This window comes from Pelodiscus sinensis, chromosome 1 (assembly GCF_052426305.1).
Source record: "Pelodiscus sinensis isolate ZL-2025 chromosome 1, ASM5242630v1, whole genome shotgun sequence".
In the NCBI taxonomy this organism is placed as follows: domain Eukaryota; kingdom Metazoa; phylum Chordata; order Testudines; family Trionychidae; genus Pelodiscus; species Pelodiscus sinensis.
The window spans coordinates 55,047,357-55,074,613 of NC_143052.1; the positions used below are offsets into that span (position 1 = coordinate 55,047,357).

General features: G+C 43.0%; 1 protein-coding gene across 1 annotated transcript in view; it reads right to left on the bottom strand.

The window, feature by feature from the left end:
- LOC149525569 (uncharacterized) overlaps positions 1–17,433 on the bottom strand; it is a 130,789-nt gene extending 113,356 nt beyond the window's left edge. Inside the window, exons 1-2 of the mRNA XM_089775870.1 lie at positions 17,193–17,433; positions 15,201–17,091 (exon numbers count right to left, since the gene is read on the bottom strand). Coding sequence (XP_089631996.1) covers positions 15,201–16,706 — 1,506 coding nt within the window. The 5' untranslated portion in view covers positions 16,707–17,091; positions 17,193–17,433. The remainder of the gene's footprint in view (positions 1–15,200; positions 17,092–17,192) is intronic.
- Between the last annotated feature and the right edge of the window lie 9,824 nt (positions 17,434–27,257).

Below are 27,257 nucleotides of genomic sequence, written 5' to 3' on the forward strand. Positions count from 1 at the left end.
TCAGATACCAAAGAGACGAAGGAATGGAAAATTGTGGCAAGGGCCTTATCCAAAAGAAAAGGACAAATTGTGGCAGAAAAGCATTGCTAGCCACTTGGGCCTCCAAAAGTACCTCAAACCCTTTGATTCCCTCAAAATGTGTTACAAAGTAGGAGTGGACACCACAGAAGAGACCATTTTCATCATGTCTGCCAGGATGATTTTATGTTACCTCGAATTCCTTCCATCCTCTTTTTAATTTTCATAAATTTGCTGCCTTCTTCAGAATTACACAAAGTCGATCACATTCTATTTTCACATTTGCATACCCATATTTCTTCATTAAACAGAAACCTCTGTGATGTACAATAAAACTCTCTGCTCCTTAGGCTAAGCACATACACAATCCTTTTCTCTCTGAATAAGTGGCTGCATGTGTGACTAAGAGGTCTGAAATTTTATTACTCGACCTTCTAACTTTTGCATTGCATCAAAGGGAAGGTCAGTAATCTTCTTGACAGTAGATTAAAAAGTAAGAAGCTTAGCAAGAGGGCCTAGGAATGTAACCTTCAATACGCCATTAATATGCTTTGAAATGAACCTTGATGTAAGAGCAAATGTTTAAAGGAAGATAATACAAATGAAGTGGTCATTTCCCCTTATTATACTAACAAATTTACCTGCTGCTAATAGGATGAATAAATGTTTTGTTGCAGAAATGGAAGACTATTCTTTGGGAACTTTAGATCATAGTAATTTCCAGCTGTATTATTGTAACATACCATTTTAGCATGCTGTCAAAGAGAGCACAAATTGAATATACCCCTCATTCTGCACTTTTGTGTATGGAGGTGTAATTAACCTTCCTTCAGTTGAAGCTAAATATTTTACCGCGGATGCACAATTTTGCTAAAGCAGATCTAGATTTTTCATTTGATAAAGACACACACCAAATGTTGTCATTTAAAATGTATATTCATATAGCTATTTTAAAATAACTGGCACCATTTCCATAATTATGTTTTCATATGCTTAGCTAGGAATTAATATGAATACAAATGTAATCAAGCACACTACCATACTTTTAATAAGGCATGTGGAAGTAGTATCTCTTTGTATTATTCCGAGACCAGTCAATCCTTCATTATCAAAAGAGCTCAGAAAGGTAATCAGTGTGACAAACAACACACTTGTTGGTTCACTAATATAACATACTGTACTGAATTTTTTGAGACTGTGAATGCTGACTCAAAAGAGTAAGTTCCAAGGGGATTTGGGAATGGTTCAGATAGCTTGACAGAAAGCCCTAAAAAGCATTGTGATATCAAATATTATGTTATGAAAATATACTAATCATCACCTTAAACACCGCACTTCTATTTGGTTTCCCCGATCCTCTTACCCTTCAGCTCTGTCTTTGTATATTGTCTCTTTTAAACTGTCAGCTCTTTGATGCAGAGACCAAGTAGCTCTAAGTTTTAGATGTGTGGATAAACAAAGGTTGTTTCTCAAATCTTAATGCCTACTAGAAATAAATGGAAATGTAAGGGATTTAAAATAAAACAACAATAAAGTATTATTTTCTCTTCGCATGTGAAGAAAAATATATACTCAGACATTTTCTTTGAAAATATATTTATAACTCTCTCAAAGAGCCACAATGAGAAGTGTAAGTTAATATCCTTTGTTCCACCATGGAACTTCTGCAAACTGTCCTGTGCCTCATGGTATGTCTAAATTACAGAGTTTTGTTGGGAAAATGGCTGTTTTTCCGACAAAACCTGCATTACAGCCACACTGCAATCATGTTCTTCCAAAAGAAAATCAAAAGAACAGGGGTTTTTCCGGCATTGGGAATCCTCTTTCTAAGAGGAAGAAGCCTTTTTCCAAAAGAGCTTTTTTGAAAAAGGTGTGTCTGGACAGAGAGGAGGGTTTTCTTTCAGAAGAAGAGGCCTCCAAAAATTACACTGGTGTCCTTGTGGACACTCCGTCCAAAGTAATCAGGAGTCTATAGTTCCTGTCTCCTGGTCCCTCTTAAAGCTGCAGGCACCCTGGATAAGCCTTGTGGTAGGAAGCTGGCCTGAGAGCAGCACCTCACCATGCGGCCTACTAGGTCTCTTCCACAAAAAGCTTCTTCCAAAAGAAGCCTGCAGTCTAGACATAGCCTCAGAGAAACATTCTCTGGAGGGACCTCCTTTGGGTTAGTTGCTTTTCAGGAGCATTTAAATATTTTGTGCTGAGAATCTGCCATTGGTATCAAGTTAGTACAGGTGTGATTACCTTCCCACAAAGAAGTGGACTGACAGAACTTGCTCATTTAACACAGGCCACAAAACATTACTACCAGCTTTTGGTGACTAGTATTACTGGATACTATGAGGGGTTTTAAGCAATAGGTAGATGACAAAAAGACCCAGGTATTTCAAAATTAGATATTATTTCTCACAGATTTGGTAGTATGTTCTCTATCCTTCCACACTAGAAAACAAGAGATGGCCAAATGAAAGATGAATACTTAAATCGTGGTTCACACATTCTAAATACCCAAGATGCAGTCTTATGAATGCACATATGCGCACTGAAATAATGGAAGCCAATAAAAATAAAATAATACCACCTAAACATTTCTTATCTGAAGAATCAGAGGGGTAGCTTCATTAGTCTGTTTCAGCAAAACCTACAAGGAGTTCAGTAGCACCTTAAATATGAAAGGGGGTAGCTGAGTTAGTCTGTTAAAGAAAAAAACAACAAATGGTCTGGTAGCACTTTATAGACTTACAAAACATGTAGATGATATCATGAGCTTTTGTGGGCACAGCCCACTTCTTCAGATGACCAGAGTTATGAGTAGGGGATATGAAAACTCGAAATAAATAGGAGAAGAGAAAGGGTGGGGGGGGGAGAGAGAATGATGCTCTGTCTCCCAACCCCTTCTTGTTTTTTCTTTAAGTATCTGGATAATGGGTGCTAAACCTAAGCAGATAAAGATCAAAGTCAACAGATAGATTGCTAAGACAAAAAAGGATACTTCGCAGAAAGCTGTTAGCACCTTCAATTTAAACTGGTGGGGACTCTGCCGTTGAAAGTGCTAACAGCTTTCTGAGTGGAATCCTTCCTGTCTTAGCAATCTATCTGTTGACTTTGATCTTTATCTGCTTAGGTTTAGCACCCATTATCCAGATACTTAAAGAAAAAATAGGAAGGGGGGGTGGGAGACAGAGCATCATTCTCTCCCCTCCTCCCCTTTCCCTTCTCCTATTTATTTCAAGTTTTCATATCCCCTACTCATAACTCCAGTCATCTGAAGAAGTGGGCTGTGCCCACAAAAACTCATGATACCATCTACATGTTTTGTTAGTCTATAAAGTGCTACCAGACCATTTGTTGTTTTTTTCTTAAAGATGAACAAATTTATTTGGGCAGAAGCTTTCATGGACGGGAATCTATTTCATCTGAACCTATGAAAGCTTATGCCCAAATGAATTTGTTAGTCTTTAAGGTGCTACAGGATTCCTTGTTGTTTATCCTAAGAATTTTTAGTATGCAAAGGTCTGCGTCAGAGGGTTTCAAACCAGTGCTGGTTAAATTATTCCTTTTGTTAGCAGGTTATATTTTAAGCCAGTTTAGGACCATCTCCCACAACTCACAGTATTCATCTAAATCTACAGGGTTGCTATAACCCCTGACCTATCAGGAAGCTGGGAAGATCAAATTTGTACTTGAAATGTATTCTCTATCTAGGGTGAAAGTAGATGGTGGTTGAGTCCCAAAGGATTTTATTTCTTAGAAGTTGAAGCACTCCATTTCTCATGGAGGAAAATATCTTTCTGTATTTCTTCACAGCCACTTAGACCAAAGCACTCTGGTGTGAGAGTTTTCTCTGAAATCACCATAGCCAAGACACAGGTCCTTTTCAGGCACTTCTGCACTTCTTATTGTTAGCTAGCACTGAAGCAGAAGTGCTGAAAAATCTCAGGGAAGGTGATTGTTGCAGTAGTTCTGAGCCAGCGTGTGTCAAAAAGTAACTATTTATATGTAGATACATTTTCAAATGGAATCTCATATTTTGAAATTAATACATTATAATTGTAGGGCCCTCTTCTCAATACTGTCACAAAGAAAAAGGCAGCTATAAAAGTTGTGGAAAGAGCATCAATCTCTTAAGAAGGAGACAAATCAGATAAGGTTTACAGACTCCAAAAGAGGGTCTGTTGTTTCAGAAAGCACCAGGAAGCAAAAGGCAGATGCTACTACTCTTTCCCTTCCTTTATAGTTAGAGAGGATGCAGTGCCAATATTTTATACAGGTAGAATTGTTTCCCTTTCTTCTTGACATCTTCAGTCACTAGTAATCATCATGACAATTATCATAATTTGTACATTAACATGTAGAATCAATATTCAGATGGTGCTTGTGAGAATTAAAAATGAGTTGTTGACACATTGCATGTGACACAAGAATATTCAGGATAGTTAATATATTGGTTCTCTTTAAGTAGAGCTAGAAATGTCTTCATCTTTGAATAGGCAATAAGTAATACTTAGCTCATACAGAGCTTGAGTCAAACCCCAGTGAAGTCAATAGGAGTCTTTCTATAGATTTAAATTGGCTTTGAATCAAGCCATATAGTACTTGCCAGCCATAGGTGCCAAAGCGTTTTACAGAAGAGGGTAAGCATTGTCATCCAAGGACATCTAGGTGACTATTCAGGATGGTATGTGTATGAAAAGTATATTATATATATGAGCTATTAATTTTACTTTTCTTCAAGAGGCCCAAAGAAGAGACATACAAAATGATTGTGTCAATGTATATAGTACAAATTAGCGATGGGTTTCTGTGAGAATGATATAAGTCCTAAGTGTGTTAGAATTCTATGACAATTGCAGTGTTTCCCAACTGATGGTCTGCAGACAATTGCATTGGTTCTGCAACTGCCAGGCTGCAAACTGCTAGCTGCTGGGCCATCACACACTGCCAGGCAGGCCCCCATGGCTTGATGATTGGCTCAGTGGGATAAGTTGTATGGCAGCGTGGCCGTGTGGCTGCTAATCGAACCACACCCACAGAGAGTTTCCTGGCAGGGGAGGGGCACTCCTTTAGCAGTAGAAGCTCCCTGCTCCAAGTCCAAACAATAGCTTGCTGGTAGGGAATGGGACGTAAGGTGGGAGGAAGGGAGGAAGGAAATGGCTGGGATGGGAGAGGGCCAGGGCACTTCTTCCCTCTCTCCAGAGCAGCCTCATGTTTTGTCAAGCTTCTTAAAAAAAAAAAAAAAAAAGCCTGGGCAGCCTGCAGGTCTCCGTTCCCTGCCCCCTTCCCCTTCCCTCTTTCCAGCAGCAGCCCCATGTTTTGTTGGGCTGCTTTAATAAAATACTTTGGGTCACTAGCAATGTGTTATATATGATTTATTTAAGGTGGAAAATAAACACTTGGGGGGGGGGGATAATAATAAAAAATGACATGTATTGTGTGTGTACAGATGCAATGTATGTCACTGCTTAAAATTAATTACCATAGTGAATATGCAAATAAGAAAATAATTCAGTTTCCATAACAAATATTCAAATGTTTCTATACCAGTCTGCCAAAAGTTTTTTAATTAGTTTGCCAGTCTGCAGTATAAAAAAGATTGGGAACCACTGCTGTGGAGCAACCTTGCATGTGAGTAGTTAGGACCTGAATGTTTTGCAGCTCACAGACTTCTGCAGGTCTCATGCCACTCTCTTGAAGGATGTTCTACATTTGTTGTCATGAACATGGAGATGCATTCAATGAGATCCTTCACTCTTTTTAATTCTTTATTCCATTTGCTGAATAGAAACATTCTGAATACCGAGAAGGTGCAGAAGCCTGCTGTTCTATTCTCTGGGATGAATTTGGTCCATTATATTTTATTATTCATTCTAAATCTACTTTCTTTTTCAAATAATATGTTCTTAAGAATTATTTTTGTCCATATATAGCATTACAAATGAAACAACTTGCTAAAGTAAAAAAGCATCCAGAGATTATGACTACTGAAGGAGTGTTACCCTGCTTGATATTCAATATGTTTTCTCTTGACATTTTTATGGTACAATTAAATTTCATACTTTCTCTTCAGCCCACTCTGCATATGCATTAGAAAACCAACCATCATAATTCTAAGACAATTGGCTTGATTTGCTTGTTTATTATTCAAAACTGCTTCTTTCTGTACATTTCATTGCTGACTGTGTCCTACTGATCAAAGAAAGGCTATAAGTTGTACCAGAAGTGGAATCAAAGCTGCATGTGGGCAGCAAAGGAGCAATTTGCATCATAACTATTTTTCTAAACTCAGGTTAACTTAACCTGAAAATAATATTGTTCTAAAGTATTGGATTAGACTACACAATCCAGAAAGACACAGAGATAATGGAGGGGTAGTAAAAGAAGATTATGTTACTTATCCTATATTAGCTGAAAATTATAGTGATATTTAGATGAATTAAATAATGTAGTAAGATTCATTTGAATGCAAAAATAAATGAGAACTGAGTTGATATTAACTTTTAGTGCTTGTCATTTTATGTTAATTTATATTTTTAAAACAATAGTTGATTTTTTTTTTGTAATCAGGCTGTTAATTATATCTTAACTATGTAAATTTGACACAATGCTAATCCAAAAAAAAAAAAACCCCACAAGAAAGCACTTGGTTATAGAGACCTTCAATTCACTGGCAGTGGATTCATGCAGGATTCTGCCAACAATAGTAAGCATTATGCTTTCCAATATTATCATCATTCAATTTCTGCAATATAATTTCTTTACTTTGTTTTATCAAGGACAAAATACTGATGCAGTTTATTTGTGTAACCTTTTCCTGATAATTGCTCTGACCATACTTGGAGACTCCTTCCATATATCTTTGATATTTGAAAACCACGTTTTAAAAGATCCCATCATGTTAAAAGCATTATTAGCAAGGGGGAAAAAATATTTCTAGTGCTGAAATAGTTACAAATGAGGATCATTGGCACTGTTCATAAACATTGCATAATAGATTTTTCTTCCAAGTCCTAAAGGGCCACTGACCTTCTAAAAATCAATATGTAAAACTAATACCTTACATTTAATATATCTGATTCCCTTTAGGGCAATTATTTCACAACACATGTAAAACAAAAGATGGTATGTCTAAGCATTGTAAATAGATAGCACTGTACACACTCCTGGAAGAGGAACACTATCTTTCCCTAATTTACACTTTGAAGTTAGACTTTATTTCATTTCTTTTATCTTGTTTCCAGAATTGAAATAATAAATTCTTCCTGTCAGCTCTGTACAGATAGTTTTTAAGTGCTCATAATTCAGATATCTTTTTAAAAAACAGACAGAGCATTTTAGCTCCAATGACCTTGGCTTTCATCAAAGTGGGAGAGGTTGTGCACAAAGGAGAGACATGTTCAACAGATAACCTTGCTGCAGCACCATGTTATTCGTTTGAACCAATTTGTTCTTTGTGTAGCAGGGCTCAATGGTTTCATGAAATCTATTTTTGTTTGGGTACATGGATGATGTATTTTACAGATTATATTCTGTTATAAAATAATGTATGTCAGCAACAATGAAATTTAGCAGCAGCAGGCCCCTCATGTCCTATTCAGACCTCACTCAGGCAAATTTCAGTTAACTCTGACTGCATTTTTGCCTGAATAAGGACTGAAAGTCAAATTGTGATTTCCTCAGGTAAAAACTTCACAGGAACCACCCTCAATTTAAGCTTGTGGGCTTTCTTCCAAATCACTCCCGAAATAGAGAAGATGTGAATTTTTGGCTCCCCAATGGATTGGTAGGGATCAGTATCCTTCTCACGGGTGGCTGTCTCAAGATCCTTTGGAAAGTCTTGAATATATTGACCAGCCTCAGATGTCCAGTAAATTTACATGCAGGCTCAGTGGCTTTGTGCTGTTTCTCAGGCCCACACCAAACTCATAGCAGTCCAGATCCTTTGGCTCCCATTCATTCCCTGCCGGGGCTCAGGCCCTAACTTCCTACAGGGAGATGAGACACTTGGGTAGCCTGCATGATAATTCTGTATAAGGCACTGAAGACACTGTCTGCCTACAGCAGGGGTGTCCAAACTTTTTTCAAAGAGGGCCAGATTTGATGAAGTGAACATGCGTGAGGGCCGACCATTTTGCCTGACATTCTTTGAACCATTAAAATTAAATGCAAATTAACTATTTTATGCAAAGTTTATTGCAAACGGCATACTTTTCATTTCGTCACATGGATGACAAATCTAAACAGGTGTTAAATCACTCTGCCTTTCATATCTGAAGGCCAGATGAAAAAAAAATCCAGGAAGCTGAAATATATGTCAGGAACATTGTAAAGTACATTACATATTATTGGTAATAAAGGTTGTCTGTCAACTTTTAAGTTCAAAAAATATGAACAGGAACATAACACCAAGTATACATGTTGTGTCCAAATATATTTATAACTGATTTAGACCAACTGACATTAACTGAGATTTTACAATGTATTCATCTCAATACATATGGATTCGTTGGGGGCCATAAAAGATAGATATTGCCAAATTACCTGTGGGGCCGTATTAAACCGGAACACGGGCCGCAATTGGCCCGCGGGCCGGACTTTGGACATGCCTGGCCTACAGGCTTAGTAATAAATGGTGCCACGAGAGGATTTCTCCTATCGTCAACCATTCCTCACTCAGCCATATTTCTACTGGGGCCCCAAATGTGTAAAATTACAGTAGGGTGTAATGGTGCCTAAAATGCTGAAACCCTCTACCTTCCCTCTCTTTTTGCATCTCTTTTGTGGGTTCCCCTAAATTCAGTGCATAACCAAGAACAATATGGTCTGGCTCTCAGTAAGGCTATGTCTAGACTGCAAGCGTCTTTCGAAAGAGGCTCTTTCGAAAGATACTTTCGAAAGAGCCTCTTTCGAAAGAGAGCGTCTAGACTGCACGCGGAACTTTCGAAAGAGCAAGCCGCTTTTTCGAAAGAAAGCACCCAGTGAGTCTGGATGCTCTCTTTCGAAGAAGCCCTATTTACATTCAAGAATGCCTTCTTTCGAAAGAAGCACTTTCGAAAGAAGGCGTTCTTCCTCGTGAAATGAGGTTTACCGCCGTCGAAAGAAAAGCCGCGTTCTTTCGATTTAATTTCGAAAGAACGCGGTTGCAGTCTAGATGCAGGTGAAGTTTTTTCGGAAAAAGGCTACTTTTCCCAAAAAAAACCCTGAGTCTGGACACAGCCTAAGGGACTACAGGAGTTAGCCCAGTACTTTGAAGCAATATCTTTAACTTAATATATGAGTTATCATATTAAACCCCATTGTGGCTTTGCCACAAGACCTGGGTAAAAGATCAGCATGTATGGGCCGTGACTGGGAGAGTCATAATCCAGCTCCTGTTTCCCTACTGTCTTTCCAGTTTTCTAGTAATTCTGGATTTGTATGCATCCAGAGCTCCGTTATAAGGCAGGTCTTTTCTCAACATGTGCTCACCAATGTCTCCTCTTTCTAGCATCGCCCTTATTGTTTGTCAATGTCTAAGCAGATCAGATCAGTTTTATTTATTTGTACAGGGAGCTTAGCAGTGTTGTTCTTTCACTACAAAGGGCTGTAGTGTACTTATTCTAGCTACAGCTATGTTTGAAAAAACCCTGTGGAAGTGACTCTCAGAACTCATGTCAACTGATTGGAGTTCATATTACTGGGCTAAAAGTAGCAGTATAGACACTCTGCTCCTCCCAGGCTGGCACCCAGTCACTGAAATGCAGCAAAAAGAGAGGGTCTTTAGAACCCAGGCTCAGCCCCAGCAGGAATGGCAATAACACTATCCTTTAACTCAGATTGTGAGCCTCAAAAGTCAGAGTTGGCTCAGGTTCTGTGACTCATTGACAAGTAGGCTTTTTTGCGTATAGATGTTCCATTAGAGGTTTGGGAAGGAAATATTTATTCAGATATTCATTTAAATGGCTCCACTTTAATATATTTTTGTTCTCCATTTGGAGTTAGAAAATACATGAACTAAAATGCACATGGGACCAAAATGAGGGATTTCTCACTTTTGTCGCATTTAGTGATTGAGAAGAATTCCAAAGTCTGCAGGCCATTTTTATAACTACATACATCTTTTCACTGGTACAGAACTGATTTTCTTTTATTAAAGCATCTTCCATAATAGCTGGTGCATACTTACAATGTTAGGTACTTTCTTGCAATTATGTTATTCAGAAATAATTGGATTTCTGAGTTTAATTGGGCTCTAAATTAGCCATAGCTTTCATAAAAGCTATTACAGAGATTTCTAATAGCAGCTTTTCCTGCTATTTAAGTGCAGAGTATTTCAAAGAGTGTGATCCACCAGTATAAAAAGTCTTGGCTGCTGTGAACTCTAACACAGGTTCACATTCATTATGACAATTTAGGCACTGGTCTATTGTAATTAAACATTTGCTGAAAACATTAATCATTGTGAACAACTGTGTCGTACAACTGGTTGCCTCTTCTTTAGAAAGGTATAATTTTGTTTTCCATGTTCTCAAAAAATCAAGAAGCTTTACAATAGTGGGGTTCTAACTACTTAAGTCAGGGGCTGGGTTAGTGTGTGCTTATCACCAGCTGCCATTTCAAACTAATTGGATGCAGACTTTCAGGATATGCTGCAGCAAATTGCATGATGCTCATTTCCACCTGCAACTGTCACCTCCCTGCCATTTCAGTTGCTCTGGCCAGTCAATGGGAGATGGAGTCAAGCCTCTGGCTAGTCTCTGCCCATTTGATCTAGGGTGGGAGCAGCAGGTAGTCTTATCCAGACCCAAATTCTGGGAGAGACCATGCAGGTGTATTAGAGGGTTTTTTACTCCTTTCCTGGAGGCAGACTCAGTACTAACCCACTGAGAACCCTATGGAGGAATATTTGGGGCCCCCTTTAGCCCTTACCAATCCTTTACAAATATTAATGGTATTTTTTCCACATATCAAAAAAAATACGTGAACACACCACATACTAATCTTGCTACAGAGTCCACATTAAATCAGATGAACAGTGTTTGGGTGGCGGGAGAGGTAATAGTGTAACATCAACAGGCAGAACCGAACCTGGGATCTTTGGAGCTTAGTGGCTCCAGCCTCTACAGCTAAAAGCCAGGTTTGTAGAGCACACTCATTCCTTCTCTGTGTAAATGGTCTGAGTGCCACTGTATGTGACAATGAATGACACCCAGTATGTGTGGGGGTTACAATACAGGTTGAACCTCTGTAAACTGGACTCCTGGGTCCTGCAACATCTGTAGTTCAGCAGGGACCAGAGAGTCCCTGTGGAGGGCTGGCAGCTGGGCTCCCTGCAGTTGGACTGCCTGGCTCCCTGCAGCTGGGCTGCCCGGCATGCAGCGTCTGTGCTAGCAAGCCTGGCAGGCACAACCCAGGTGGGCTGCCTCATGGGGCCAGAAGCCTGGCATGCTGCTGCAGGGCTGTCTGGCCCAGCCAAGAGCCCAGCATACAGGGAGCTGTGCTGGTGCTGTGCTGCTGAAGGGAGGAGGTGGGGGGACTGGTAGGGCACTGAGGCCAATGGCACAGGGGAGCCAGCCAGGAGGCCGGTGGCTGGTCCAGGACTGTGGCGACTGGTAGCAAGGGGGCCATATATGACCTCCCCTCCCCTTCGGTCTGGCAAAATCCTTCATCCAGGACTGGTCAGATCCTTAGTGTGCTGGACCAAGCAGGTCCAACCTATAGTAAAGCAGGAACTTGAGCAGCTCAGTCTGCTTATGCCTAGTGATGCCAAATTTGAGATTAAATTTAGGATATAAATCGGGCCATTTTTCAGCTCAGAACACTGTTCCCTAATGACAATTGCCACACTTTTCTTTGGACTGAATTAAAAATTTTCACTGTAATTAGAAACCCTTTTCTAATCATGATATCATCATAGTCTTTTTGGCTACATCTACATTGAAGCGCTAATTTGGGATACAGGAAGAAATAGCTATTCTGTATCTTTTGAGCATGCCTGTTATTTCAAAATATAATAGTCTCGCTATTCCGACGTCCTGGTAAACCTCATTCCATGAGGAGTAAGGGAATAGTGATTGATTTTGAAATAAGTGCTGTGTAGACAGCGCCAAATTTTTAAATAAACTATTCTCCAAATAAAGGGATCCTAAATCATTTCTCTATAATTTTTTGTAATAAGACCATGCATTAAACATTGAAATTCTATGCCAAGTTTGTCCCTTAGACTGAGAGTCAGTTCAACTAGATTATGAATAATTGTCTTTTCTTCAGCCAGTCAGGTGATTGCCTGTATTCTTAGGAGGTATTTTCTTCCCCCTTTCCTGGAATGCATTGGTATTTTTCAAAGATCTATAATAAAAATTAATATATATTCTAAAACTAATCATAAATAAAACATATTTCAACTGATTTATAAAATACTAAAACACTCTCATTCCCATGTTTGTTTGTCAAGATAGTTGCTTCGTACTACAGAGCCATTAAGCCTTCCCCATCACTGTTCTCACACACTGAATCATGGCAGCTTCTCCAGGGCCAGCTACCTAAACTGAAGAGGAAGGGAATCACACAGGATGACTATTACAGCTGGTTCCTCCCTCCTCTTTCAGACCAAATAATGAGGAGCGAGTGAGCAAGCTGTGAAACTTTTAAGGGACTAAGTCCAGTCATTTGCATCCCCAGAGATTGAAGGGACTCTGAAGATTGAGAAGGGGAGTACGACGTGTCATCTCTTGAGCAGAGTAACCAAATTTTCATAGTGAAAAAGAAAGACAGTCACACGGGATGGATCTGTGTAACTGAAAGAAATGCCCCTTTAAAAAAAAGGCTCTAAAACATATAATGGTATTTCCTTGTCTACGTCTTATAACCAAAGATGAATCAAATGTGGATTGCCTACCACATATGATGGCTGTGAATAATACAATGATTAATAATCCCTAAATTCTTGAGATAACCATTGGAAGGCTATCATTAGTTATGATATTTGTCTGTTTCCCAAACAAGAACACAATATAATATGACAACTCAATTTTTTTCTTTGACATTTCAAATACAACCAGGTCACATTCATCAATCAATTACATGCTTATCAAATGAAGTGGTCAATTATGCCCCAGAAATCAGTAGCAGTTTTCTATCTTATAATCCAGATGTACATATTGAAATGAAAGCTACATTTTTTGGCTTTCAAAAAGCCAAAAGTATTTGTTTTAGAACCAATACTATTTCTTAGGCACCGCATAAATGTGTTAAAAGCACATCAGAAAATACTTCAAAACCTCAATTTCATTTCTAAACTATTAACATATTTCCCAAGAATAAGCACTGGTAGTAAAAAAAACCTGTGGAGAAAAGGTGACAAAGAATAGTAAAATAATATCTCTTCTTGCAAGAAAAAATACTTTAGAAGTTAATGCATTATTACAAATAGAAGCATTTGCATATGATGATTGCAAGGTTACAATTATAGCCCAAGATTTTAATAAAACCATAAACCAGGTGAACTTTATTCTTGTTTACTACATCATAAAGACCCTTTTTTAGAATTATAACTATGTAAACTATGATTATTAATAATAGGTCTGCTAGATACACTGTTAATACCATTTGCCAGCACACACACTTTTCTTTGTACTTGGTATCAATCAGGAAAAATTAACCCACTATCACTCTCTCTCTCTCTCCTCAACCTATGCCAGACATCAAATATTGCACTACTCATGTTCAGACAAATTATATTAATCACATTATTAATCACATTGCAGGCTTCAACTAGTGTAAATGGTAGATTCTCTGTAACCTGGAGTCTTTAAATCATGATTTGATGAGTTCAGTAAATCAGCCAGAAGTTATTGGCCTATTACAGGAGAGGGTGAGAGTGATTCCATAGAATCATAGAATCATAGAATCATAGGACTGGAAGGGACCTCGAGAGGTCATTGAGTCCAGCCCCCTGCCCTCAAGGCAGGATCAAGCTCCGTCTACACCATCCCTGACAGATGTCTATCTAACCTGTTCTTAAATATCTCCAGAGAGGGAGATTCCACCACCTCCCTTGGCAATTTATTCCAATATTTGACCACCCTGACAGTTAGGAATTTTTTCCTAATGTCCAATCTAAACCTCCCCTGCTGCACTTTAAGCCCATTACTCCTTGTCCTGTCCTCAGAAACCAAGAGGAACAAATTTTCTCCTTCCTCCTTGTGACACCCTTTTAGATATTTGAAAGCCGCTATCATGTCCCCCCTTAATCTTCTTTTTTCCAAACTAAACAAGCCCAGTTCATGAAGCCTGGCTTCATAGGTCATGTTCTCTAAACCTTTAATCATTCTTGTCGCTCTTCTCTGTACCCTTTCCAATTTCTCCACATCTTTCTTGAAATGTGGCGCCCAGAACTGGACACAGTACTCCAGCTGAGGCCTAACTAGTGCAGAGTAGAGCGGCAGAATGACTTCACGAGTTTTGCTTACAACACACCTGTTAATACAACCTAGAATCATATTTGCTTTTTTTGCAACAGCATCACACTGTTGACTCATATTCAACTTGTGGTCCACTATGACCCCTAGATCCCTTTCTGCCATGCTCCTTCCTAGACAGTCGCTTCCCATCTTGTATGTATGGAACTGATTGTTCCTTCCTAAGTGGAGCACTTTGCATTTCTCTCTATTAAACCTCATCCTGTTTACCTCCGACCATTTCTCTAACTTGCTAAGGTCATTCTGAATTATGTCCCTATCCTCCAAAGAAGTCGCAACCCCACCCAGTTTGGTATCATCTGCAAACTTAATAAGCGTACTCTCTATCCCAATATCTACATCATTGATGAAGATATTGAACAGTATGGGTCCCAAAACAGACCCTTGAGGAACTCCACTTGTTATCCCTTTCCAGCAGGATTTAGAACCGTTAACAACCACTCTCTGACTACGGTTATCCAGCCAATTATGCACCCACCTTATCGTGGCCCTATCTAAGTTATATTTGCCTAGTTTATCAATAAGAATATCATGCGAGACCGTATCAAATGCCTTACTAAAGTCTAGGTATATGACATCCACCGCTTCTCCCTTATCCACAAGGCTCGTTATCTTATCAAAGAAAGCTATCAGATTAGTTTGGCATGACTTGTTCTTCACAAACCCATGCTGGCTATTCCCTATCACTTTATTACCTTCCAAGTGTTTGCATATGATTTCCTTAATTACCTGCTCCATTATCTTCCCTGGGACAGACGTTAAACTGACCGGTCTATAGTTTCCTGGGTTGTTCTTATTCCCCTTTTTATAGATGGGCACAATATTTGCCCTTTTCCAGTCTTCTGGAATCTCCCCTGTCTGCCATGATTTTTCAAAGATCATAGCTAAAGGCTCAGATACCTCCTCTATCAGCTCCTTGAGTATCCTGGGATGCATTTCATCAGGACCTGGTGACTTGCTGACATCTAACTTTCCTAAGTGATTTTTAACTTGTTCTTTGTGTATCCTATCTTCTAAACTTACCCTCTCTCTGCTTGTATTCACTATGTTAGGCACACCTCCAGACTTCTCGGTGAAGACCGAAACAAAGAAGTCATTGAGCATCTCCGCCATTTCCAAGTTTCCTGTTACTGCTTCTCCCTCCTCACTAAGCAGTGGGCCTACCCTGTCCTTGGTCTTCCTCTTGCTTTTAATGTATTTATAAAAGGTCTTCTTGTTTCCCTTTATGCCTGTAGCTAATTTGATCTCATTTTGTGCCTTTGCCTTTCTAATCTTGCCCCTGCATTCCCGTGTTGCTTGCCTATATTCATCCTTTGTTATTTGTCCTAATTTCCATTTTTTATGAGACTCCTTTTTTATTTTGAGATCATGCAAGATCTCCTTGTTAAGCCAAGCTGGTCTTTTGCCATATTTTCTATCTTTCCTACACAGCGGAATTGTTTGCTTTTGGGCCCTTAACAACGTCCCTTTGAAATACTTCCAACTCTCCTCAGTTGTTTTTCCCTTCAGTCTTGCTTCCCATGGGACCTTACCTACAAGTTCTCTGAGCTTATCAAAATCTGCCTTCCTGAAATCCATTACCTCAATTGTGCTGGTCTCCCTTCTACCTTTCCTTAAGATCATGAACTCTATTATTTCGTGATCACTGTCCCCTATACTGTCTTCCACTTTCAAGTTCTCAACTAGTTCCTCCCTATTTGTTAAAACCAAATCCAGAACAGCTTCTCCTCTGGTAGCTTTTTCAACCTTCTGAAACAGAAAGTTGTCTCCAATGCAGTCCAGAAACTTATTGGATAGCCTGTGCCTCGCTGTGTTAGTTTCCCAACATATGTCTGGATAGTTGAAGTCCCCCATCACCACCAAATCTTGGGCTTTGGATAGTTTTGTTAATTGTTTAAAAAAGGCCTCATCCACCTCTTCCACCTGGCTAGGTGGCCTGTAGTAGACTCCTAGCATGATATCACCCTCGTTTTTTACCCCTTTTAGCTTAACCCAGAGACTCTCTACACAGCTATCTCCTACATTCATCTCCACTTCAGTCCAAGTGTGTACATTTTTAATATACAAGGCAACCCCTCCTCCCTTTTTTCCCTGTCTGTCCTTCCTGAGCAAGCCGTACCCTTCCATACCAACATTCCAATCATGCGTCCCATCCCACCAGGTTTCTGTAATACCAATGATATCATAGTTGTATTTATTGGTTAGCAATTCCAGTTCTTCCTGCTTATTACCCATACTTCTCGCATTTGTATATAGGCATCTAAGATACTGATTTGATCTTGCCTCCCTGTTGTGCCCTGACCCTCCTTTCTCCTTGCCATTATAGGCCGTAGTCCCCCCTATTTCCAACCCATCTCCCAGTCCCGCACATTCAGCACTTACCTGTGGGCTTTGCTCACCTGCCCCCGACAAACCTAGTTTAAAGCCCTCCTCACAAGGTTAGCCAGTCTGTGTCCAAACAAGGCCTTCCCGCTCCTGGAAAGGTGAACTCCATCTCCGCCAACCAGTCCTTCCTGGAAGAGCACCCCGTGATCAAGGAAGCCGAATCCCTCCTGGTGACACCATCGTCGCAGCCAGGCATTCACCTCCAGAATGCACCTCTCTCTGCCCGGGCCCCTACCTTTGACAGGAAGGATAGAAGAGAATACCACCTGCGCTCCAAACTCCTTCACCCGTACTCCCAAAGCCCTGTAGTCACACTTGATCCGCTCAGTGTCACACCTGGCAGTATCATTTGTGCCCACGTGGATGAGTAGCATGGGGTAGTAGTCAGAGGGCCGGATAATCCTCGACAATGCCTCCGTAACATCTCGGATACGGGCCCCTGGCAGACAGCATACCTCTCGAGATGAGCTGTCAGGGCGACAGATGGGTGCCTCCGTTCCCCTCAGAAGAGAGTCTCCAACCACCACTACCCTACGTTTCCTCCTCGCAGTGGTGGCAGGAGACTGCTCAACCTTGGTGGTGCAAGGCCTGATCTCCTCCACTGTGGGGGATGACTCCTTTTCTCCTGCTGAAAGTAAAGTGTAACGGTTATGTAACACAGTGGGAGGGTTAGGAGCAGGGGTGGAACACTGCCCGCTGCCGGAAGTAACCAGCTGCCAGTGCTCACCCTGCACCACTGCCTCCTCCATAAGTGGCTGGTCAACAGTCCCACATCCTACGACAGTGACCTCCGTGGACTCCACAGGAATACTGTCCAGGAATTCCTCATGGCTTCGAATGCTCCTCAGCCTGGCCACCTCCTCCTGTAGCTCTCCCACCTGCTGCCTGAGAGATTCCACTAGCAGGCACCTTTCACAATGGTTGTCTCCCCCAGCCTGGAGATCACTCAGTGGGAATTGCAAGCCACAAATACAGCAAGACCACACCAGGACCTGGGTAGAGGCATCCATGCTCAGGTTCTCTGTCTGGATACAGGCACAGGTGGAGGAGACAGGAGAAGTACTGGCACAAGCGCTTCGGGTCTTCATCACCATCAGTCACTCCCTCTGCCCAACTCCCTCTTCAACTCCCCTGTCTGCAGTCCCCTGGTCGCACTGCTCTGGCTTTTTAAAGCCTGCTTGCCTAGGTCAGGCCTGCCCCCTTCTGAGTCACACAGGGGAAGGCTGAGCCTGAGGCTAATCAGAGGCAATCAAGGGAACAATGGCAGGCTCTCAGTCCCAACTGCCACAGAAGCTGAAACTGAAACTGCTAGCACTCACCTGGAATCAGACTCAATTCACACCACTTCAAACTGTAAAATTCAAACAGTCAGGCACACACACACACTCACACCACAGCTTGTACTCTCACCGGGTAGCCTCTTCGGCGGTGGGGTCGCTTTGCTCTCCCTCTTCAACTCCCCTGTCTGCAGTCCCCTGTCCGCTTCGCTCCCCTGGTCGCACTGCTCTGGCTTTTTAAAGCCTGCTTGCCTAGGTCAGGCCTGCCCCCTTCTGAGTCACACAGGGGAAGGCTGAGCCTGAGGCTAATCAGAGGCAATCAAGGGAACAATGGCAGGCTCTCAGTCCCAACTGCCACAGAAGCTGAAACTGAAACTGCTAGCACTCACCTGGAATCAGACTCAATTCACACCACTTCAAACTGTAAAATTCAAACAGTCAGGCACACACACACACTCACACCACAGCTTGTACTCTCACCGGGTAGCCTCTTCGGCGGTGGGGTCGCTTTGCTCTCCCTCTTCAACTCCCCTGTCTGCAGTCCCCTGTCCGCTTCGCTCCCCTGGTCGCACTGCTCTGGCTTTTTAAAGCCTGCTTGCCTAGGTCAGGCCTGCCCCCTTCTGAGTCACACAGGGGAAGGCTGAGCCTGAGGCTAATCAGAGGCAATCAAGGGAACAATGGCAGGCTCTCAGTCCCAACTGCCACAGAAGCTGAAACTGAAACTGCTAGCACTCACCTGGAATCAGACTCAATTCACACCACTTCAAACTGTAAAATTCAAACAGTCAGGCACACACACACACTCACACCACAGCTTGTACTCTCACCGGGTAGCCTCTTCGGCGGTGGGGTCGCTTTGCTCTCCCTCTTCAACTCCCCTGTCTGCAGTCCCCTGTCCGCTTCGCTCCCCTGGTCGCACTGCTCTGGCTTTTTAAAGCCTGCTTGCCTAGGTCAGGCCTGCCCCCTTCTGAGTCACACAGGGGAAGGCTGAGCCTGAGGCTAATCAGAGGCAATCAAGGGAACAATGGCAGGCTCTCAGTCCCAACTGCCACAGAAGCTGAAACTGAAACTGCTAGCACTCACCTGGAATCAGACTCAATTCACACCACTTCAAACTGTAAAATTCAAACAGTCAGGCACACACACACACTCACACCACAGCTTGTACTCTCACCGGGTAGCCTCTTCGGCGGTGGGGTCGCTTTGCTCTCCCTCTTCAACTCCCCTGTCTGCAGTCCCCTGTCCGCTTCGCATGGACTGCAATGTACAATGTACAATAGTTGAGACTAGATAGTATAATGAACAAGACTATGTAGCACTTTGAAGACTAACAAGATGGTTTATTATGTGATGACCTTTCGTTGGCCAGACCCACTTCCTCAGATCAAATAGTGGAACAAAATTGGCACAACCATATATACCAAAGGATACAATACAAAAAATGAACACATATGAAAAGGACAAATCAAATTTCAGAATGGAAGGGGAATGAGAAGGGGGAAGGTAAATGTCTGTGAGCTAATGCAAAATGCAGGACAATGTAGCACTTTAAAGACTAACAAGATGGTTTATTAGATGATGAGCTTTCGTGGGCCAGACCCACTTCCTCAGATCAAATAGTGGAAGAAAATAGTCACAACCATATATACCAAAGGATACAATTAAAAAAATGAACAAATATGAAAAGGACAAATCACATTGCAGAACAGGAGGGGGATGCGGGGGGGGGGGGGGGAAGGAAGGAAGGTAAGTGTCTGTGAATTGATGATATTAGAGGTAGGGAGAGTGGGATGTTTGTGAGTTAATGGTATTAGAGGTGATAATTGGGGAAACTGTCTTGGTAATGGGTGAGATAGTTCAAATGTTTGTTAAGTCCTTGTTGGCAAGTGTCGAATTTTAACATGAATGACAGTTCAGAGGATTCTCTTTCAAGTCTGGTGTTAAAAGGTCTTTGAAGCAGGATGCGAGTAATCAAGTCGTTGAGACAATGCCACAGGACATACCACACTAATGCCAACCCTGGAACCTTCCCTTGCAACAAACCCCATTGCCAGCTTTGTCCACATATTCACTCTGCTGATACCATTATTGGACCTAACCAATTGAGTTATAAGATCAAGAACACATATTCCTGCTCATCCAGAAATATAATTTATGCTATCATGTGCCAAAAGTGTCCGTCTGCTATGTACATTGGAAAAACGTCTCAGACACTTCGCCAAACAATCAATGCCCACAAAACAGATATTAGACAGGATCACAAAGAAAAAAACTGTTTCTTGCCATTTCAACCAGAAACGGCATTGTCTCAACGACTTGATTACCTGCATCCTGCTTCAAAGACATTTTAACACCAGACTTGAAAGAGAATCCTCTGAACTGGAATTCATGCTTAAATTTGACACTTTATGCCTAGGTCTAAACAAAGACATTAAGTATCTTACACATTACAAAGATAGCTTCCCCAATTATCACCTCTAATATCATTAGCTCACAGACATTTACCTTCCCCCTTCTCATCCCTCTTCTGTTCTGAAATTTGGTTTGTCCTTTTCATATGTGTTCATTTTATGTATTGTATCCTTTGGTATATATGGTTGTGCCAATTTTGTTCCACTATTTGATCTGAGGAAGTGGGAGCTTTCTTAGGGAAAGCTCATCACCTAATAAACCATCTTGTTAGTCTTTAAAGTGCTACATAGTCCTGTTTTTTGTTTCAGCTACACCAAACTAACACGGCTACATTTCTATCACTATTCTAGATAGTATAATGGTTCTTTCTGGCCTTAGAATATGTAATATTTACAGTCAAAAATAGTCTGCTGCTGAGTTAATAGTAGAGCTGCTCAGAAATGTCCTAACAATGTTTTTCCACAAGGAAAATGCTGATTTATTGAAATGGAAATGTTTTCTCCTATTAGACCTACTTTGAAAGGTAGTCCTTCCTGCAATATGCTCAGTACTCTCAACTTCCACTGGAGCAAGCTGTTGCAGCAATTTTACTTCTGAGAGGTACATACTTTTAAGGAAAAAATCCTCCCTTATTCATTTTTTGAAGCTGTTATCAGTAATTCTCTATAGCTATAGAACTGATCATTCTAGACTTTGGTGAACCATCTATGTGTCAATACAGGATCACGCTTTTAGCTTCATGAACAGGACTTTAAATTCATTTTTTACAAATTCACAAGGAAGTCACACCAATACAAATACCAGGTTGTTTTTTTCCTGAGCAGTTTCTTGATTTGGTATTGCTGAAAAAATAGTAATAGGAAAAGGAATGCAGACATATTGCAGGTTTGAAGAAATTAGAGCTGAACGCGAAGTAGTTGTCTTATTCCATAAGATTTGTCAAGAGTTTGAAAAAAAAATCCACTTTGTATTGGGATGGGGAGTAAAAATTACAAATTTTCAAAAATAAAATAACCTAGGGGAAATAATGGTTCAAGTAGATCAGAACGTATCATTTTTATAATTTCAGAGTGTTTCATTTAAGATAAACAATTCATTAAGGCAACACATTTCAATGAGCTGTCATTTTCCAGTGAAAACACCTCTAGTTTAAAAATTCCTGAGTAGCTCTTGAAATTATCTTATTTACTACAATGTTAAGCATTGGCGTACTCTGCCATAGAAAAACAACAACAAATGGTCTGGTAGCACTTTATAGACTAACAAAACATGTAGATGGTATCATGAGCTTTCGTGGGCTCAGCCCACTTCTCCAGATGACCAGAGTTGAAGAAGTGGGTTGTGCCCATGAAAACTCATGATTCCATCTACATATTTTATTAGTCTATAAAGTGCTACCAAACCACTTGTTGTTGTTTTTTCTGTAACAGACTAAGTCGGCTACCCCCTGAAGCTTCTGCCATAGAAGAAAAAGAGAAGAAATCCTTCCCCTATTCAACTCTATGAGACTTCAATGTAACCAGGATTTTACTCATCATCCCTAACCCAAGGAAACAACAAGAAGTTTACCAACCCCCCCTTCCATAAAACAACTCCCCCCCCCCAAAAAAAACCTGTTATGCAACTTGTTCCACACAAAAACTCTGCAGCTATACAGATCACCACAGATTTCAGTGGGGTTCTGTAGGGCTATATCTACACAGCAGCGTTATTTCGGAATAAATGATGTTATTCCGAAATAACAAAATCCGCATCTACACAATAAACAGTTATTTCAACATAATGTCAAAATAATGTCAAACTGGAGGACTTCTTACTCCAACTCCTGTAACCCTCATTTTTACGAGGAGTAAGAGAAGTCAGAGGAAGAGTGTTTTTTCTGAGATTTTCTGCTGTGTAGATAGCACCAAAATCCAAAATAAGCTATTTCAATTTAAGCTACACAATTGACGTATAGTTGCATAGCTTATTTCAGCTTTAGCCCTGCTGTGTAGACATCTCCTAAGAGATCAGGTATCTGTCTGCATGGCACAAATTCCAGAATCCGGGGGCCTAGATAGACAGACATCAAATAACAGTGAAAGACCCAAGGATACTGCCTTAAATAATACTTTTTTTCTCCAAACACTATTTTAAAGTCTAATCTTCCTAGATTTGCAAAAATTATTGACTTTGCAACATAAGGTCCATTTTTGACTCCGTGCCCAGATTTTATTATATTATCATATCATATTAAAGAGATCAGCTCTGGTAATGTGAAATGTAATTTCCTGGTGTCAGGGGGCGGGTTCCCTCTCCCCCCTTGGCTTTGGGGCCACCCATCCGGGCTCTCTGCTTGGCTACTAAAGCATTCATGGCCCTAGTCAGAAAGGTCAGGTCCCTCTATCAGGGTATATACGGCCCTTGAGTCCTAGTCACAGAAAAGCCTTTCCTGGCCCGGGGGTCGATTGTCCAGGGCAGGAAAAGGTGGTAGGGGACCCCAGCCCTCCCTCTCTGCCGGGTCCCAGCCCAGGGCCCTTTAGGCAGAGACTATCACTCCTACCTGCTTGGCGGGGGATCTGATTGATACACACTGAGCCGCAGTGTCAGCCCCCTGCCCTGGGCTGCTTCCTGCCACGCCCTGGTATCCCTGTAATCTGTGGGCCTCCCGGACTGGTCCTTACCGGGGCTGGCGCTGGGACTGCTGGCGCTCCTGCCTTCCAGGGATTGGCAGCTGCTGGCTCTGCTCTGGAGTCAGCTGCGGGCGGCAACTCGGGTCTCAGCTGCTGCAGAAACACGAGTGCAGCCTGACCTGCTCCTTCCCCCAGCAGCCTTCCTCACTGCAGGGATCTCTCTGCCTTTATATTCTGGCTCCACGTGGAGCATGCCCAGCAGAGCTGGATGGGCGGGGCCTTCTCAGCCAGCTGGGCCTGGGCTACTCCCTGCCCTTCAGTACAGGACCTGTCCGCCCCGTCACACACTCTCCCCCTTAAACGGGTGGCTATGCTCTGTTTGGCCTGGCTTCCTCCTCCCCTACTTGGGAAGAGAAATCTGCATTTACGTGATTTTTACCCGGGAGGTGAGCCACCTCAAAATCATATGGCTTTAACAATAAGTACCACTGCATTATCCTGGGATTGGTGTCCTTCTTGTTGTGCAACCATCTCAAAGGGGCATGGTCTGTGACCAGTTGGAAGTGGCTACCTAATAGGTAGAACCAGAGAACGTCTATGGCCCTTTTTACTGCCAGTGCCTCTTTTTCAATTGCGGAGTACTTCTGCTCCCGTAGGAAGAGTTTCCGGCTCATATAGAACACCAGGTGTTCTTCACCGTCCATTCCCCCTAGCCCCCTCTCGGAGGCATCTGTCTGGAGGATAAAGTTCTTAGCAAAGTCTGGAGGAAACAACACTGGCGCCTCCATCAAACATCTTTTCAATGTTCTGAAGCCCCCTCGCACTCCTGTGACCATTGTATCTTTGTCGGCATGGAATTTCCGGTCAGGTCCGATAGTGGCGCTGCCAATGCGGAAAAGTCGGGGACGAATCGGCGGTAATATCCTGCCAGTCCCAGGAATTGACGGACCTGTCTCTTCATCATTGGTCTTTTCCACTCGTGGAGGGCTTGAACCTTGTCAATTAAGGGTTTCAAAGTCCCTCTCCCGACCGTATATCCCAGGTAGGTCACCTCCCTTCATCCCAAGAAGCACTTTCTGGGGTTTGCTGTGAGGTTCGCTTCCCCTAAGGTCTTCAATACTGCTTCCAGATGTTGGAGATATTCCAGCCATGTGTGGCTGTAGACCACTATGTCATCTATGTATGCAGTGGCATATAGCTGGTGGCAGCGCAATAGTTGATCGACTAAGCATTGGAAGGTGGCGACTGCGCCATGTAGCCCAAAAGGCATGGTGATGAATTGACACAGCCCAAACAGGGTGGGGAAGGCGGAATTCTCCTTGGAGGCCGGGGTCAGTGGGATTTGCCAGTACCCCTTTGTTAAGTACAACGTGGAGAGGTAGCATGCTTTACCTAGCCTTTCTAATAACTCATCCACCTGTGGCATGGGATAGGCATCAAACCGCGACACAGCATTGACCTTCCGAAAGTCAATACAAAATTTTATCGACCCATCTGGCTTTGGGACGAGCACGATGGGGCTCTGCCACTCGCTGCGTGATTCTTCGATTACCCCCATTTCCAGCATAGCCAGGAGCTCTTTCTGTACATCTTCCTGGGTAGTGGGCAGTGATGATCCCGAACTTTATGGCCCGGTAAGGTGCTTATATGATGGCTGACCACACTAGTCTGACCTGGCTGTGTGGACAAGACGAGGGCATACTTTTGGACCAAGCGGTGTAGCCCCTCCCTTTGCTCGAGGCTCAGTTCTTCTCCCAGGGCAATCAGATAGTTGGTGGTGGGGTTGAAGGCCAAAGGTCCCAAATTGTCCTTGGGTGGGCAGGGAGTAATCAAGAGTCCTTCTTGTGACTTCCATTTTTTTAGCAAGTTCACGTGATAAGTCTACACTCCTCTCTTCCTACCCATCAATCTCACCTCATAATCGACGGGCTCCACTCTGCAAACCACCTCAAATGGGCCTTGCCATTTGGCTAGCAGTTTTGATTCTTTCGAGGGTAAAAGTAGGAGCACATGGTCCCCGGGCTCAAAAGTCCGTAGCTTTGTCCCCCTCTTGTAGTAACGGGCTTGGGTCTCCTGAGCCCGCAGCAGGTTGGTTCATGCAAACTCCCTGAATTTCTGCAGGTGCTCTCTTAGCTGCAACACACAGGGGACCGTGCCCATCACCCGAGACTCCTGCACCTCCCAGTCCTCCCTCAGGAGGTCAAGTATCCCCGGGGTTGCCGCCCGTAGAGGAGCTTGAATGGGAAGAAACCTGTTCATACTTACGGTACTTCCTGCACAGCAAAAAGCAAGGCTAGGAGAATTTTGTCCCAGCCCCGGGGAGCCTCTTCTACGAACTTTTGGAGCATCCATTTCAATGTCTGATTAAACTGCTCCACCAAGCTGTCTGTTTAGGAATGATATAGAGTAGTTTGCAGGGCTTGGATGTTTAACAGCCTGCATAGCTTTGCCATCAGTTTAGATGATACGTTGGTGCCCTGATCAGTCAGTATCTCTTTTGGTATCCCCACTCTGGAGAACACCTTAAGGAGTTCAGCGGCTATGGTAGGGGCCGTAGTATTCCATAACGGCACTGCCTCGGGGTACCTTGTAGCATAATCCACTATAACCAGGATATATTGGCATCCTAAGCTTGCCTTCTCAAGGGCCCCACCACGTCCAACCCGATCCAATCAAAGGGGACTCCTACCATGGGCAGGGCCATCAGTGGGGCCTTGGGTACTCTCTTTGGGTTGGTGTACTGACATTCAGGGCAGGATTCACAGAACTCACGTACCTCCCGGTGTATCCCTGGCCAAAAAAATCTCTGGGCCACCCACTGTAGGGTTTTCTTGCGACCCAAGTGTCCGGCCCAGGGGTTGGCGTGGCCCATCTGCAACACTCCCTTTCTTTACCTGGAGGGGACTAGGGCTACACAAATTCCTCATCCATCTGTGGGTCTCAGACCACTCGGTAGAGCTGGTTGTTTCAGACCTCAAACCTCAGTCCTTGCCACCCAGGTGCACCTCCTGGCTCTTCAGCCTCTGTCTCCTGGACTTACTCCCAGGCTTGGCTTAACGTTGGGTCCTCTCGCTGATCCCACAGAAAATCCTCTCTGGCAACCAGCCACTCTGTCTCTTTCTCTTCTACCAGCAGCCACTGGGGTCCCGGTTGGCCCAAGGCCCCAGTTTCTGTTTGTGGTTCTTTATCGGGTTCTGGGGTGTCACCCTGAGCTGCCAGCATCCCTCCTCAGGGCTGCCTTCCTATTTCTGATGGTTCCTGCTGGGCACAGTCCTGGAGTAACCTGTGGAGACCTGGCCAATCCCTACCCAATGTCACCGGGTACATCAGCCAGGGGGGCCAATCCCACCTGACAAATCCTTTTCCTACAGGAATCTGCTAGGAGTACCCAAGCTGTCGGGTATGACCTTACGTCCCCATGCCCACACTGCAGCAGGACTGGACCCCCTGCTGGCTCAGGGTCCATCACCAGGTTCTCCTGTACCAAGGTCTGGCTGGACCCGGAGTCTATTAGGGCCCTGACAAGGGTCTCTTCCACCCGTACCTCAGTCACGTCCTTTGCCGGCCTGCTTCCCTGAACCTGGTGTCCCACGGTCAGTACCTGAGCGTATCCACTGTCCACCCTTTCCCATGATCGCAGCCACTGCTCCTGCTGAGCTTGCCAAAACTTCACCAGCTTCTGGAACAGCTGTCGTTGTTGCTCCAGTTGTTGAGCAGTCCAGTGCTACAGCATCTGGCCCAGCTGTTGGAGCTGCTCTCGCTGTCTCTCAGCCATCCCTTCCAGAGATTTCACGGCCATTCCATCCGCTTTAAATCACTGTTTGTCCCTCTAATCGCACTCAAATCACCTTACCTCCCCTAGGTTCAGGGGTGAGCCGGCACCCACATTCTCCACCAAGTTCTCAGGGGGAAGGTCCCCCCTTCGGCTTTGGGGGACACCCGTCCGGGCTCTCTGCTTGGCTACTACAGCATACACGGCCCTAGTCATAAAGTTCAGGTCCCTCTATCAGGGTATGTACAGTCCTAGAGGCCTAGTCCCAAAGTTCAGGCCCCTCCCTCAGGGTATATACGGTCCTTGAGTCCTAGTCACCAGAAAAGCC